Source organism: Meles meles, chromosome 2 (genome assembly GCF_922984935.1).
Source record: "Meles meles chromosome 2, mMelMel3.1 paternal haplotype, whole genome shotgun sequence".
Taxonomy (NCBI): Eukaryota; Metazoa; Chordata; class Mammalia; order Carnivora; family Mustelidae; genus Meles; species Meles meles.
Window position 1 is genome coordinate 72,339,148 of NC_060067.1, and position 17,486 is coordinate 72,356,633.

Sequence of the window (17,486 nt, forward strand, 5' to 3'; positions counted from 1 at the left end):
TTCTTGCCATGAGTGGATCGTTAAACTAGACGGCATCACCCTGGTTTTAGGATAGTAAAGTTTTCACTTAGAGGATTTGACAAACGTATGATCAGTTTGCATGTTAAGTAAATAGGTTATTTTTTACAGCTGGCTTTTGGCTCATGTTTAACCACCACAACAAAAATAGCCTCACCCTGTGGCTTTGTGTGTCTCTCTACACATCTGACTCATGAGTCAGATTCTGTGCCCCTTCTCTACGCTCCTGTCATCAGTGCGTTTGCAAACAATGCATGGGTCTTTGGGGGTAATTATCAGCTCTCAGCCACATCCTATATGAGGAATACACACTTTATGTAAGGAAGGGTTATCATTATAAATAAATGCCATGTCCCCCTCCATTATATTAATATAAGAATATTGCTTCTCCTGGAATTAAAATGTTCTCTCTAAATCTAAGTGGAGCCCTTGGAAAGGAAATTTTGAAAGTGGTTTTCATGTTAATCAGAGAAACTATAATAGAAATTTTTTTTAAGTGATTCAGGACGAGAACCGTAAAGAACTTGGTTTTCCATTGAGACAAAAGACTTGGGCTGTGAACATTTCATCCCTAACTTGATGACCAACACTAAGGGCAGATCCTTTTCTGTTCATATTAGCCCAATGCCGACTGCATAGATGACTTGCCCACTGACTTCGAGGGATCTCTGGGAGGCCCACCCACCAACCAGATCACAGGTGCGAGCGACACCACTGTGAATGAAAGTTCAGTCACCCTGGACCCTGCCGTCCGGACGGTGGGAGCCTTGCAGGTGCTCCCGGATACAGATCCCACCCCGCAGGAAGGAGAAGTCATCTTTACCACTAACAGTAAGTTCTACTCTGCTTAGAATTTCCATAGTCCACAGGGTTGTCACTACATGGGAGTTAGAAAAAGACTACTTTTCCTCAAGAAGAAAACAAGTGGACTGAGTGTGCAATGTTGCCAGGCTGAACAGTCATACCTGAAAGACCTTTAGAAGCCCATCGCTTTCCAAGGACGGCCCGTCTGGCTGTGCGTCTTGCCCGCTCGCACACGACAGCGTGTCATACCCCGTGGTACCGGAGGCGGGTAGGGCGCTGGCTCTAGTCCCGGGAAGGGCAAGTGAAAAAAGCAAACGCGGGGCATGCGGGATTGGGCTAGGGCACTACCCTGCTCACTCTGTGTATGAATGACTCTGTGTGTGTGTGTGTGTGTGTGTGTGTGTGTGTGTGTGTGTGTGTATGCTTGAGAGAGAGCGTGCACGTGCCTCTACGAGCTGGTCCTGGCTACATGCCGGAGGGTTCTCTCCTCTGTTGCCCCAGGACTCAGATGTAAATGGCATTCCTTCAGGTGGGTGTTTTTAAGGTCCAACCTAAACGCGCCCTGTACGTGGCGACATATTCAAGTATCTTCTGGATTTCTTCCCCATCCTCTGCATATATTCTAATGCCTGTTCTAGTTGATTGTAGTTATAAAAATATTAGAGAGCTGGGTTAGCATCAAGATGGAAGCTCACACCTAAAGTATCTGCTCTTCAGTCTTGTAGAGGAGAGAGAAAAGCTTCAGGAGTTTTAAGAAAACTAGCATGCAAAGTAACTTTGGTTTATGGTTTAAAAGGTGGGTGGATATCAAGATGTGAAAATAAGGTGTATTGTTTCTCTTGATAGAAGTAACCTATTTACTACAGAAAATTTGGAAATGGAGAGAAGCGAATTAAAGCCACTGGGAATATTGCCTTCTAAGTTCTTTTTGACGTATTTGTGGTATCTGTAGAATTTGTAAAATTATTTAGACTGAAATGTAAAAATCAGCCTTTTCTCTGATGAAGAAATTAATGGACCTTACTGTTGAAAGATTGAAACATGAAGAAAAGAATAAAAAATGAATGCAAAAATCACTCAGTACCCCACCTGGAAATATTCACACTTAACATTTTGGTGTATTTCCTGATAATCTCTTATGGGATAGTTGAGACATTACCGTAGTTGTTGAATGTGGAGTGTTATAACAGTAAAACTTGCAGAGGTCCTCAACAGACGGTAACTTCAAGAGGAAATTGGTAGCAAATATGCCCCCACACAGTTTATTAGTCTTGAGTGGATAAGAATTTTGACTTTGAAAACTTGACTTTTGGAAGCATAATGGCGTCAACATTGAAAAAATGACCTTTAAACATTCGAAGTCCGGGGGCGCCTGGGTGGCTCAGTGGGTTAAAGCCTCTGCCTTTGGCTCAGGTCATGATCCCAGGGTCCTGGGATCCAGCCCCTCATTGGGCTCTCTGCTCAGTGGGGAGCCTGGTTCCCTTCCTCTCTCTGCCTGCCTCTCTGCGTACTTACGATCTCTGTCTGTCAAATAAATAAATAAAATTTTTTTAAAAATTCAAAGTCCTTAGAGACAAATTCTACTCCCTTTATTTTGAAGGTCTAGGGCAGTGCTATCCAGTATTAATATAATGTAAGTCACATATGGAATTTCAGATTTTCTGTAGTCACAGTAAAAAGCATACGTTCAGTTCATTTTAATGATCTGTTTATTTAACCCAATAGACTCAAAATATTTTGCATTCTTTCTTTTGTACTAACCCCTCAAAACCTGGTGTGTGTTTTACATTTATAGAACGTCTCCGTTTGAACTAGCTGCATTTCAGGTGCTAATGGCTACCCTACCAAAGAGCACAGACCTAGAATCCTAGTCATTTTCGGGAGAGAAGAACCGTAAAAGTAATTGAACCTTTACACTGATAAACTTCTAATTTTTAACTTTAGAGGGTCATGGCCCAGAAGAGTAAGTGGCTGACGCAGGTCAAATGATAAGTTCCCTTTTCAAAGGTACAAGATCATTCCATAATTTTTCCATTTATTGATGTCTTTGCTTACCATTAGACATTTCACTGCTCATTGTCTCTGTGAAGTATATTGGAAGGCCGGATAGACCTTTTGCTAGCAGTTTGAAACACTGAAGGCATAGCTGTTTTCAAGCCCGTAAGAACCCAATCAAAAATGGATCATCTTCCTTGCCATAAAATATTATTTCATTTTCAAGAGAAAATGTGTCATCTGTGAGATTCCTTATTCTTGAAAGTGGATACATGCTTCATACATCTCCACGAAGCCCAGATGACAAATGGAAAGGCGTAACTGGTGGGCTAAAATACATCATGGTCTGCCCCTATGTAATTCGTAATCTCTAAACTGTTTTTTGCCTAAAACAGACTCAAGAGTGTTGAGCACATGGCAGGCACTCAGTAGATGTGTCCAGTCTAATCCCGAAGCAGGGGGCTCCTGACCAAGAGGGAGAAAATGCCAGGTCATTGTAGAGGAAGATACCGATAAATTTGAGGAAACAGGAATCCTGAGAGCACCTCTGTGATTGGAAGCCTGATGGTATACAGGAATATGGCTAGAGAGAACAGTCTCTTAGCATAGAAACTGAGGTTATTCTCAAACTGTTTTTCCTAGCCCTTTTATTTCTGGTTAGTTTTATTTATTGGGATCTAACAGAATATTTCAAACCTGGTCATTCTGACAAGATATCAGTTGCTTTTATCACTAACCAAACGGCCATAGATTCCTTCAGGGGAATCCTTTGCTGTATACAAGTTTGTAAATTGCTGAGTGCCCTACCTCAGATAACTGATCCACAAATGAACAGACACAGATGTGCGAATAAATGGGTGAAAAGATTCAAATTCTCATCAACGCTGTTAGAACCAGGTCTAATGCTATCTAAAAAGAACGTGGTCAGAGATTTAAGTGTTGCTGGCCCACAATATTGCTGCAAATCACAAATAAATAACCAAGGAGAGCTTGGACCTAACTCTGGTTCACGTTATCCTTTCCCACCTCACATCTCCGCAGACCCAGGAAATTACTAGATAATGAGGAAATAACTGTGGTTATCAAATACACCACACCACCCGTGCACAGTACCCTTTTAAAAAGCCTTGTGAGAGAAATTTTACTTTAATTGTCATTTTACGGACACAGAAATGGAGACACAGAGAAATTAAGCCTCCTCGCGTGCTCAGCCCTACCTCTGCTCCTCTTGTCTGGCAAATGGTGTTGGTGTGTGGTCGATCAGATGCATATAAAAGTCATTTCAGCACTCAAGGGGGGCGTGTAGAACAGATTGCCTGTAGAGTGAAGATGGAAAAATCTGGCATTAAAGGATCATCTCCAGCTCTCAGGAAAGGGAAAAAAGAAAAGCATTTACACAGCAAAGGAAATCCAGACTTCTTGCAAGTCTGACATTTGGGAGGAAGATGAGCTCGTAGGCATTATCTTGAATGTTTCTGGCATTCCGCCTTTTAACAGCCTCATGTGGCAGTCTCAAATCGCATGCTGTTTCTCCTGCATTAGCGCAAGGGGTCGTGCACCTGGGGTCGTGCACCTGGATGCTCAGATGTCCCTCACTGGTCTTTACCTGCATGCATCCCAATTGCACCCCAAACAGACATTACCTTCTGTCTCCCCAGGCCCAGTCTGCAGGTTTTTGGATTTGCTTCAGCAAGAGAGAAAAGTTCCTAAGGATCAAAAAAAAAAAAAAAAAACCACAGCTAAACAAACAGTCTGTGTATTTGCCGACTCCAGACAGGAGCTAGAGAAAGACATAAGAGAAGACTCTATCACCACTCCCCAGAAGCATTCAGTGCTACTCTACATCTGCTCAGGAGGGTCTGAAGCCTTCCCTTTATTTTTCAAGGAAGCTGCCTGTTTGCTTTATCACTGCACTGCACAGCTCTCCAGCACGGTCTCTCGGTCACACCCATTTGCCACTCCTTCTAGAAGAAGGCAGCATTCAGTCCAGAGGGTGGAGAGTGGAGGATGGGAGGGGTAGAGGGAGCCAGAAGCTGGAAAGAGACATGAAAATGGGTCAAATCAAGACACCTCCAAGCTGCCCCTGTACCTTCCTGGGAACATGCCAGAATGTGGTGGCTGGGAGACCCGGTCTTTAGATTGCACAGAAGTTAAGCAGTACATGTGAATTATTATGTACTTGGCTGGCTGAAATGAAATGAAGTATGGGATTCCTCCAGGAGACTTCTTTCACTGACTTTCTATCGACTCTGATCCATGAGGGAAGCCTCGTGCATCCTGTATATTCAGCAAACATGACGTGTGATGTGTTTAAAATGCACCTTTATTTTTGCCTCACTGCTGCTTTCAATGTACTGAGTGGGTATAATGGCTTCCTCCCCTGGGTGAAAATTCCAGCAGGCCTAGGAATTTTCTGTTCACTTCTATGTAACTGGCAGTTACCTAGCAGAACCCTTTTCCCTGTAATTTCCATGCCTCAGGGCAGGTGGATCTCTCGCTTTCTCGGAGGTCCCCCTGCCACCCCAGCGCATGCACAGCCTGTTTGCACCTGCTGTCTGTTGAAGTGCCCTTACCCTCTCTGCCCTTCTGGATAGGGCCCAAGCTGAGCCCAGTCCAGCTCTGGAACCTCACACATCACCTGTCCTCTCCAGACCACCAGCTGCGTCTGGCCTCTGACCTCATACAGGGCATCTGCCTCCTCTTTCTACCCTCCCGACAGGAGAGAGACCTGAGTCCATAATCTGCTTCAGGTTTTCAAAGGCTGAAATCAGTTCTCTCTGAGTCCTACCTCCAAAAACATATTTCAGAATCCCCTCTAGGGTGCCCTTAGAGTAACCCCTCACTGGGCTTGGGTGTGGGAGGTAGCCCTTCCCGACCCCTTTTGCTGAAGGGGCAGGATTCAGGAGGATCATATTCTCTCCTCAGACAATCTCTTTACCAGTTTCTCTACCTTCCTCTCCTTCTCTGTCCTCTTTATTATCTCGGAATGGGTGACACAGTTAAGAATCATAGAATAGCGTGAGTGCTGTGAAATGTGTAAGCCTGATGATTCACAGATATGTACCCCTGGGGCAAATAATACATTATATATTAATAAAAATAGTTTTTAAAAAAATGACAGAATAGGTTCCCTTTCGTGTCCATTATACATCCAGCAGTGGGATGGGGAGCCAAGGGGTGAGTACATGTGGGACAGACTGTCCAGGCCTCTTCAGCAGAAACAGTCAGGAAGAATTCTATGAGACTATGAGACTGCAAAAGAATTAGTTTCTGGGGGTGCCTGGGTGGCTCAGTGGGCCTCTGCCTTCAGCTCAGATCGTCATCCCAGGGTCCTGGGATCTGGCCCCAGGTTGGACTCTCTGCTCAGTGGGGAGACTGCTTCCTTCCCACCCTCCCAGCCCCCCACCCTCGCCTGCCTCTCCAACTACTTGTGATCTCTGTCGGTCAAATAAATAAAATCTTAAAAAAAAAAAAAAAAAAGAATTAGTTTCTGAACATCCTGATGCTCTTTACTGGAGAGACTACTTCTTAGCTCAGACTGTTACTAAACTGTGGTCTCTTTTGAAAGAACCTGTAGATAGGTCAGCCTTTTTGGAGGGAAAAAAAAGCTCATAGTCTTCAAAATGCATTCATGAGACAAAAATAATTGCTAAAGCACAGCTAAAACTGCAGCCCAGGAAAAAAAAGCCATTTATAGAAAAAAAAATTTAAAAAAGCCTCCAACAGCTGCAATCCCAGGGAGCTCTCCAGAGATGCATTCTCCACCCTAATTACAGGAAAAACTTCCAAAAAGTTCATTCAGAGATTCGTGTATGGTCTCTGGAATGATATGCTTTTTCTGATTTGAGGGACTCAGTATAAGCCTCTCTGAGGATTCTTCGTTCCTAAAGACACGTTCTCTTAAAATTAGGCCAGAGGTGACATTCACTCATTTTTTTTTTTTTTTAAGTTCTTTGTTTACTATTTAGGGAACAGTTGGTGAAGCACTCAGGACATCTATGTTGCCAAGTTTTAAATGCCCCTAGCCTTGCTCTGACCGCAGCCTGAACGTGAAAACAAGTCGGACTGTATGTTCAGGACCTTTCCAGGGCACCCAGTTTTAAACCTCTTGAGTCTAGACAACGGAGAGAAAAAAGGGAGGGTTGGCATGAGCATCCCATTTCTGTCTCAAATGTGCAGCTATGCTCTGCTATATTTGCAAAGCAGCAATTTCCAGGTCTTCTGTGAGTGCAAAATATACTGTTGCACCCAGAAATAAACACATCTGACTGAAGTCTTCCATTGTTTATGAGAGAGGACAAGAGTGAGTAGCCACGTCTGCTTTTGTGACTTGCATCAAAGCCTGAAATGGCACAGTAGCTACCCTTGACTCTGGATAAATATGCTGGCTGGAATCAGCAATGAAAACGATCTCCCTTGGTGCCCATAAGAATCACATTAGCCCCAGAAAGATGATTGCTTTGATTTATGGGGCTATTCCACTGTGGCAGACAGCAGGATCCACCAGCCATTTAGGAGCCTAGACCCCACTGTCATCTCTCCTGCAGGACACAGTTAAGCCACAGGTGGACTGCTTCTGTACAGAATAAAGCATTTGCAGATTGTGAGAGGGCCCCCCACCATCGTCGCCATGTCTCATCACGTGCCATGCCCCCGGAACCACCTCACCCCCTTGATCCTAAGCCACCCAGCTCACCAGCTCAGTGACAGCTTTGGCAGAGACACAGTTGTTCTGGAGAGGAAAGATTGTTGCCATTAAGCACATGCCTTGATCATCAAGTGACCCAAATGGCGACTGCCCAACCACAAGCCACCAGATTTTCCAGGATAACATTTCTCCTTGGGGCGCCTGAGTGGCTCATTCGGTTAAGCGTCCGCCTTCAGCTCATCCTGGGATTGAGCCCCATGTTGGGCTCACTGCTCAGCAAATGGCCTGCTTCCCACTCTCCCTCTGCTGCTCTCCCTGGTCATTCTTTCTCTCTCACTCCCTCTCAAATAAATAAATAAAATCTTTAAAAAATTTTTGTTTAAAAAAACAAACAAAAAACAAAACCCCCACATTTCTCCTTGATTAAAAACGTTTGCTAATTCAAGAAAGCCCACTCAGGACCAGGCTGCCAGGGTTTTCCTGTCTTGTGCCTCTGGTGCCTCTGACAGGAAGTACTGCAGACCTGTAGATCTGCAAACAGCCTGGGAGAGAATGAATCAATTTAGACCACAGATATATTGCCCCTTGGAGCACTCAACCAGAGCGTGACACACACCATCCACACAGGGAAGAAACCTGTCTTCCTGAAACAAAATAACTCCATCTCCAATTTGATGAATTTCTCCCAGGGCTGTCTGGCTCTGGGTAAGCATCTTGGCTCAGCAGCTGTGAGAGTGGGCTGGGGAAAGGGCTGTTGATCAGACCTGCATTTTGCCAGACATTGTCGTGCTGAACACGGATCCCAGCAGGAGGTGGCAGCTGATGGCAGGAAACACAATTGACAGGTCAGCACTTTTTCAATATCTGAGAGGCAGGGAGGGCGGAAAAAGATAACATTTCTCTTTGCATTTCAATTCTAAAGCATATCATGAGGAAATTCCATTATTCAAAGATTAAGAAAGCAGGAACAGCTGAAAATGCCTTTTGAATGACAGAAGAATTGGCTCTGGAAATTCAGCCTCAGGGTACTGTAAGTTAAAATATTTCAGAAATGATATTCAGTGGTACAGGGGAAAAAATGCAACTAGCAGGACATTACTGCAGGTACTTGAGGTAAGATGATATAAGGGAAATACCCCTAGCTTGAGCCAGGAAATTTGGGTCTTAGTCTTCATTTGGCCTCCAATTAGCTATATGACTCTGGGCAAGTCACTTAGCCTCTCTGCACTTCCATTTCTTCATTTGTCAAATAAGGCACTTGTGTTAGCAGATGATTTCTTTCCTTTTTTTTTTTTTTTTTTTAAGATTTATTTATTTTAGGGCACCTGTGTGGGAGCCATCCATCAGTTAAGCGGCTGCATTCAGCTCAGGTCATGGTCCCAGGGTCCGGGGATCCAGCCCCACATTGGGTAACCCTGCTCAGCAGGGAGTCTGCTTCTCCCTCTACCCCTCCCCCTTGATTGTGATCTCTTTCTCTCACACTCTCTCTAAGATTTATTTATTTTAGAGAGAGAGAGAGAGAATGAGAGTGTTGTGTGTGTGTGAGTAGGGGGAGGGGCAGACAGAGTCCTCAAGAAGACTCCCCACTGAGTGCAGACCAGGCCGTGGAGCTAGATCCTACAGCCCATGAGATCATGACCTGAGCCAAAACCAAAAGTTGAGTGTTTAACCAGCTGAGCTACCCAGACACTCCTAGCAGATGATTTCTAAAATCCTTTCCAGTTCCAGGACTCTGTGATTAAAGTCAGACTCCCTCTTGGCACCCTTCCGAGTCCCGCTGGGAAAGTCGCAATCAAGATCTTGCATTCTCAATTACCAGCTCTTCTTGCTACCCTCCCCGCTTCCAACACCACTAAGCCAACTAGCAAGGAACTGAGCCCCAGCTCTCTCCCCACTGCCACATTCTCCGAGACTATAGACGGTCAGGAGATGCCACATCTGTCCACCACAGAGTCAGATGCACAGTTGGAAGGACAATGGGGATAGACAGCTGGAAGGACATTGCCAGAGCCGCAGTTCCCCTAGGAGCCCACCACACAGAGCACCCTGCACCCAGAATGTGAGAACCGTCTGCTCACAGAAGCTCTTAAGGTCTACTCACCTGGCTCTTATGGAGCCTTTAGTGGTGACTTTTAAAAGGATAGTTATGGCGGCATGTCACATAAACCAAAGTATTATGCAGAGCAAGTCTTGATTCTGCTTTAATCTGGATGCTAGGCAATGGAAAGAGTACTTGGAAAAAAGCATTGAATTTCTTCAGTAGATAGGGGTGTTGGGATGAAGTCTGTGTTTAGGTATTGATATGTATATGAATACACAGTTTGGAGTTTAGTTCCAACCACTGTACCTACGATTTTTGTGTATTTATGATGCTTTTTATTTTTATAGTAGATACTACATATATCCTCATTTTCTTTTCTCAAGGAAGTAGTTTTAAAAAAAATCCCTGTGACATCTTTTGGAATTGGTATTATTTCCGTTTAACAAACGAGGGTGTTAAGCCACAAGTACCACACTCAGAGTTGTTGGTCCCAAATCGAGGAAGAAAATCTCCCTCTGTGGACACCCGTTCCAGGGCAGGCTACACAGTGTGGCTCCATTCATGTATCCTTCATGTAATTTTAACTGAAATAACTGATAATCACTGAAGAATAGCTCCAGTTCACCTAAATATTTTAGAACAAGACTCTGTTTTACTTGTTGCTAAAATATTTAAGCACCAGATGTTTTATTAAGGATTTAGTTTAATTGGTTAACAAGTTGAATGCTAAAAATTAGATTTCCCTCTCTATTAGAAATTGAGGCAGAAGCATGTTTTATAAATAACACTTAATTTAATAATTAATGTTAATCCGTTATTAAAGCAGTAAGAGTAAGGAATCTTAATACCCTCTTTCAAGGAGCTGAGGCTTCCTCTCTCCTGGCAGAAAGGAATTCTTGGAATCCAATGACTGGCCATTCTTCCTAAGGTCTCAAAGCATAATTCACCCACAATATCATGTTCTGTCTTCATAATGTTCTTGGGCAGCAGAAGAAAGCAGGTATATCTACCCCAGAAGGAAAGAGGCGCTAAATCAAGTTCCTGTTCTGGCCAAATTATCTTTCCATTACTGGATCACAGAGTTACTCTGATTCTCTGTGGAGAAATGCCAGGAAAGCTCATTTGTTCCAGTCTAATACTAGTACCACAGTTAAAAATCTAGTGAAAGCATGCCCGCAGGAAGTGGTTGAAACCTAGAGGATCAGGACTGATTTTCTTGGTGAAGGAACCATCTAGAATCAACTTGGGGTTTCTGCCTACCTGAGAGAGATGGAACCCACAGGTTTATCTCTGCTACCTAACAAAGTCCCACCAAAGGGTTTGTAAAAAATAAAAACCTACGTGGGCAGTAAGAACAGAGAAAAGGTTACAATAGAGAACAGACAACAAGTTCTGGGTGACAAATGAGTGGAAATTCACTTAGCAAAGTGGAGAAAGGCAAAATCTAAGAAGGGCCTCCTAAGGAAGATGCTGATAAGAACAACCAGTTTAGCACTCAGAACCCTGGGGATCCTCAAGGTGTAGGGCTCCAGATGCCCAGGAAGGCCAGGGTAAGGAGTGGTGCTCAAAAGAAGATGTAGTGATAGACCATGTAAAGAATATTTAGGCCCCTCCCCCCCATGCCCTTCTCCATCCTGAGCCACCTGCTGGTGGTCTTAGTCCCATAACAAGGTCCCTTCCCAGTTGCAAGCCCCACCCATGCACACTTAATCAGAGTGTTTCCTTGGTAAATAGAAGCAGAGAGCAAGGATGGCTAGTGAGTTATGAGAAGGCACTAAATCTAAGAGAGAGAGAGAGACCGCGATAAATAAAAACAAGGAGAAATCCCAAAGAAACCAAGAGAACTCAGAGCACAGAATTCTATAAGCTATAATTTGTGTCCTTACAGAAGAGGTTATCTTGCAGGAGATACTGTTGAAACAGATACTTTGAGAAATAGGAATTTTCAGAGAATGAGAAGAATGCTCAGATACTAAAAAATTATAGCAGAGTGACAATTCCCGGAGAATGATGAAAAGATAAAATGCTATTTGTCTTGTTAAACTATGTTCTTGGCATGAAAAAAAATTGATTTAAAAGTTATATTTAAAAGTCAGAAAAATCAAAAAAGGTCATTTGACATACCATTGAAGACTGAATTCACTAATTGCACGTACATTTTGTATCAGCATCCCCCCTGCCCAAAATATATTTTTTTACTACAGCGAAAACTAGGGCCTTGCATGATATACTTTGCTTCAGCAAATGTGCACGGTGCAAAACTTTTATAAGAGTGTTTTCTTTTTCCCATGCTACCTTGTGTTATACTTGTAATATATGAGCCTATAGGTTTACTAGATAAATTAGTGACCACGGTTTTTACCACAAAATTACTTCCTAGTGCTCAAGCCAGTAAATTGGGATTACCTGTGTTCCTTCCACTCTATTTCCCTCTTTGTAAACAGTCCCAAATGTTCAGTCTGCCTTCTGAACATCTGCCCATGGGCCATTTCCCTCTGCTGCTACTGTAACTCAAGACCCTATCCTCTCTTCCCTCCATTTTCTCTGTGGCAGCCACTGCAACTCTGTCTCTAGCCTCGACCCCCACCAGTGTGTCCTCACACTGCTTCCTGGAGAACCATCTGCAGAAATCTGGTCTTGTCACTGTTTTGCTCAAAACACTTTTATCACCTATGGGTTAAAAATCTCCAGCTGGGTGGCGGAGTCCGTGCTTCTGGTTTCTAACCACTCCCACCTGGTACTTGACACATAGTATTTTCCAAGCCGCTCATGGCTCCAGACACACTGCCCCCGACCCTTCTCCCTCACCTGCCCAGTCGTGGAATGTGTCCTCTGCTGTATTCGCTCAGATGCCTTCTCTGCTACTCCGTGCAGAATAGAATAGAATCTGGTGTTCCTTTTAGAATTCTCTTCTTCCAAACAAGTCTGTTACAGCTTCTTAAGAAAGCATCTGTCACCCCACTGAATTTATGAGACCTTAAAATGTGTGGACTATGGCTTTTCGTCTTCACGTCCCAAAATCCAGCACAGTTTCAGGCATAAAGTTAGACTCAATGAGCATTCATTGAATGAATGAATGAATGAATATGCTAAAGAATGTTAAAGAACTCAACGATAATAATAGTTAGAAGAAGATGCTGCGTTGTGATATGCTTTTGTATTTTGTCTGCTAACGAAACGAAAATACAGACATTCTTCCAAGGATCCTCAAGCTGGACCCAGGCAGCAGTGGACCAGCCTCCCTTATAGCCTGTTCCTCTGGGATGATTCTGTTCCCCTATCCCCATGTGACAGGGGCACCAGTGCTACCTCAGTCCCCCACCGCCAGGAAGGAGGGAGACTAATGCCTCATGGAAATGGACTGATGATGTATTATTTATCATTATTGATATTGGACCGCACAGCAGAAATGAGGGACTGAAGGCAGCAGTGAGCCAAAGCGGCTTAAACAGCAGCGGAGGGGGATGTGAAGAAAGGCTCCTCCACCTCACGGCCCAGCACTTTCTGCAGAGGCCCTGGAAAGAACACGGCCCAAAGGCCCCAATGCTGGGACAGCTTGAAGGAAGCTCTTCCCTTTTTGCATGATACCACTGGCACTGCTCTTACTTTTTTTTTAAAGATTTTTTTATTTATTTGAGACAAACACAGATAATGACAGAGCTAGCGAGAGAGAGAACACAAGCGAGGAGGAAGGGGAGAAGCAGACTCCCACTGAACAAGGAGCCTAATATGGGGCTCGATCCCAGGACCCTGGGACCATAACCTGAGCCAAAGGCAGACGTTTAACCACCTGAAACACCCAGGCGCCCCTGCTCTTACTATTTTATATTCGTCTGCGATGAGTGAAGATAACCGTATTGAGAGAGAATCCAGGCTTGGAGTTGGGGTGGGGGTGAGTACCAGATAACTTTGGCATCAGGGATATCTGGGCTCAGATCCTGGCTGCCCACGGAGCCGGTTGCTGTGGCCAACTCAATTTCACATCCCTTAGCCTTCATTTCCTTTAGAATCATTCCAGTAAAGTCCACCTCACCAACCCTTGTGAGGGCGAAATATATCAGTGTATATGCAGCTGCCATTTCAGCGCGTGGCACTCAGGAAGTCCCACATGTTGCCTCTCCCCACCCACCCAGCACCTCTCTGTGAGAACACACACTGGACAGACACATCGCAGGTCCTTGTGAGTGCAACTGGAATGTCCTCATGTTATAAAAGTATCTACAGAGCACCTTTCTCGGATAGACTCCAAGACCCTACAGCTGTAGCTTGTATCCTGAACTGTTTGTTCGCGGAGAGGAAAACGGACGTTCCCTTGCTCTTCTTCAATTACCAGAATGGCTTTATGTCCCGAGTCAGAACTGCATGCTCTTTTTCGCTAATTGATCATCTGAGTACTACTGAGTTATAAACTGCAAGCTTTACGACCATGATCTCATAGAAAATAATGACCGTCCTTCTAACACCATTTGTAGAGAAACCACTCAGGTTATCAGGATCATCACGAGGCAGCCCATCAATCAATCAACAATCCATTAGTGTCAGTTCCTAGAGAGTCATAATTAGGTCTTTCTGCACAGGGCTCTGTATGGTACTCAGCACACCACAGCCCTCCAAATAACCTTAGAGAGAGTTTTGAGCAGACAGCCCTGCAGATGAATGATCGGCGTATAAACTCGTACTCTCAGAATGGCTCCATCAGGGAAACAGCTTCGAACAAAAATTTCGGAAGTATACATTATAGAAACTTCTGAGTTTTCAGCGAGTGGGTGCCACATCCCCCACATAGAAAATCCACTAGGAGGGGCACTTGGGTGGCTCAGTAGTTTAAAGCCTCTGCCTTCGGTTCAGGTCGTGATCCCAGGGTCCTGGGATCGAGCCCCGCATCGGGCTCTCTGCTCAGCCAGGAGTCCGCTTCCTCCTCTCTCTCTCTCTCTGCCTCTCTGCCTACTTGTGATCTCTGTCTGTCAAAGAAATAAATAAAATCTTTTTTAAAAAAAGGGGCACCTGGGTGGCTCAGTGGGTTAAGCCTCTGCTTCAGCTCAGGTCATGATCCCAGAGTCCTGGGATCAAGCCCCGCATCGGGCTCTCTGCTCAGCAGTGAGCCTGCTTCCTCCTCTCTCTCTGCCTGCCTCTCTCCCTACTTGTGATCTGTCAAATAAATAAATAAAATTTAAAAAAAAAATCTTTAAAGAAAAAGAAAAATCCACTAGGAGACCTTAAAGATACAGAAATATCTAACTCACTGGCTTTTTTCAGGGGCGGTCCTCACTGTGCTTCCTCCTTTGGGGGTAATTTGCAGGGAAACTTCTAGAGAGAAGAAAATGCATGGTGGTTAAGTGTGTTAGCCAAACTCACCCCAGCTGTGGTGTGATCAGTTAGGTCACATTCTACTGGACTGGCTAAGTCAGTATACCAGTATGGTGGGAAGGCTCTCCAGCCTCCTCATTCCAGAGCCTTCCCACAGAGCACACGCCAGGGTAGGAATCAAGCCAGGCTTCCTGTGCGCATGTCTGCACGCATATATGCATGCACATACACAGATACCATGTGCACCTGCACTCGCACACCACTACCGCCAATCCCCAGGCTCTTGGCTTGTCCCCTAAAACCACTAGGAAATAGATTTCTAGGGTTTCCGAGGAATTATTGTGGGCAGAGGTAGCGAACTTATCGCGAGTAGCTCCTCTTGCCAGCAGATGAGTTGAGCTTGAGAATGCATCCGACAATGCTTTAGTTAATAGCTAGCATTTAAATGCGGCCAGGTTTAACATACGGATCTACATTTGCAACTTGAAAGCCCTGGAAGCAACAGTGATCTTGGGCCTCATTCCTTTATGGTCCTAACTGGTGAGACCTGAGTCCTGAGTCCCTCCGTGCAAAGCGTGTCCTCTGCAGCTCACCTCCCCTTTGTCATCACAAACTTAGGGACAGTTTCAGGACAAACGGCTTCCCTCAGCGACACTGATGTCTAAGGAATTGTCCTATTAGGACAATTAAAATAACAGCATTGGTAAAATGCAGGGCAAATATGTGTATGCATCTCAGGCAGCGGCAGACACAGTTAATACTCTGTTCCCAGCAGGGAGAAACAATTAGTAGATTTATAGACGAACGTTTATTCAAAAAAAATTTTTGTCAAACATCATTTATATAAATAAAGACTCATGCCTTAGTCAGAGCTGTCAGCGCAAGAAAGTGTTGGCCGCACTTAAGGTTCCTGCTGTGCGACAGGAACAAGGGAATGAATTTTTTAAGGAAACATAATGCCGTAATAATACTGCAACTGTTGTTTAAATAAGGAGTTCCTTAGACAATTGGATTTGGAAAGCCACGTTCACTATCAGGTTAGTATCATCCGTAGAGCGTGCACGTGTTCACACGGACGGTTCCAGAACACACCCGCCGACACGCACACGCAGCGTGTCGCGTGCACAGCGTGTGGTGTGCGCGTGCGCTGCAGGCGGGACTGACGCGCACGTACGCATCTTACGTTTATGTGACGCACGTACGTGCCCGCACAGGTGTATGTGCCTGACTCAGTGTCACGGTGGTTTGCAGCGTCTCAGCAGGGATCAGTGAAGTTTCTGGTCATGACTCTCAGGTTAGGACTCCTGAAAATGAAACCGTGGTTCCACGGCCACTTGTCAGAGAGGGAAGAGCATCCCACACAAATTTATGTATCATTGTTTCTTTAAGGGACTTTTACGCTCCCTAAAATCCGGAAGAAGGAAATGGGCCCCTACAGGTAAGGCAGTCCTTAGTCTTAGATAGTGTACTCCTCGCCCCTGTGCCCTACAAGAGAAGGAAGGACACAATTACAGCCCAGTTACAGCTGGGTAGACCTCCGTCCACACTGAGTGCAGGGGTCATCGTCAGCTAGGGAGGCATCAGGGGACATGACCAAATGGTAGAGGTGCTGGAAAGGGAAGGGTGGGTCTTTATTAGACAACAGCAAGATTTTCAAGTTCCCCGTCCCTGATTTGTACTTATGTACAGAATGTACACTCTAGGTAGTAGAGCTAAGTTAAGGCCCAGCCTTGGGCAATTTGCTCAACATCTCTCACATACAGGTGAGGCTCCATTCCCTCACCTGTAAAACAGAAGTAATAACACCAGCTGCATGGGATTAAATGTAATCAAAACTTCTTGGAAGATGGTCTGGTCCACAAAAGCAGAGAACTTTTAGGGTATTTTATTTAATCTTCACAATTATTACCACTGTTTTACATATAAGAACCTGACATGGGAAGCCTGGGTGGCTCAGTTGGTTAAGCATCTGCCTTCGGCTCAGGTCATGATTCCATGGTCCTGGGATCAAGTCCTGCATCGGGCTCCTTGCTCAGTGGGGAGTCTCCTTTTCCCTCTGCCTGCCACTCCCCTGCTTGTGCTCTCTCTCACTCTCTCTCTGAAAAATAAAATCTTTTTTAAAAAAATAAATAATAAGCTGATGTGAGAGTGGTCCAGGAACCTCATCAGAGTCACACCTTGAGTAAATGGCAGGCTGGGCTAAGAGCTCTGTTAACTCTCCAAAGGCTCTTTCCAGCACACTGGGATTTCTCAGCTGTGGTCTGAACGTCTGCCTGGGCTGTAATCACAGTGCAGACTCCTGGCCCTACCCCCAGATCTACCAAACCACAATTTTCTTTTTTTTCTTTCTTTCTTTTTTTTTTTTTTTAGATTTTATTTATTCATTTGAGAGAGAGCAAGCACAGCATGAGATGAGGGAGGGTCAAAGGGAGAAAGGGACTCCCCATTGAGCAGGGAGCCTGATGCATGACTTGATCCCAGGACTCCAGGATCATGATCTGAGCCAAAGGCAGCTGCTTAAGCAACTGAGCCATCTAGGCACACAGGAAGTGTTTTCTGTACAGAAAATACTTCCAACAATCCTGAGATACTAAAGTCCTTGATCCAGTAGAACAAAAGATAAATTTGGAAAAAAAAAAAAAAGAAAATCACAATTGGTTTTCTCAACTGTAA

At 44.6% G+C, this 17,486-nt stretch overlaps 1 protein-coding gene across 1 annotated transcript in view; it reads left to right on the forward strand.

The window, feature by feature from the left end:
* The window catches only part of RNF150 (ring finger protein 150), a 274,139-nt gene that overhangs the window by 223,516 nt on the left and 33,137 nt on the right, over positions 1-17,486 (forward strand). Inside the window, exon 6 of the mRNA XM_045997796.1 lies at positions 639-849. Coding sequence (XP_045853752.1) covers positions 639-849 — 211 coding nt within the window. The remainder of the gene's footprint in view (positions 1-638; positions 850-17,486) is intronic.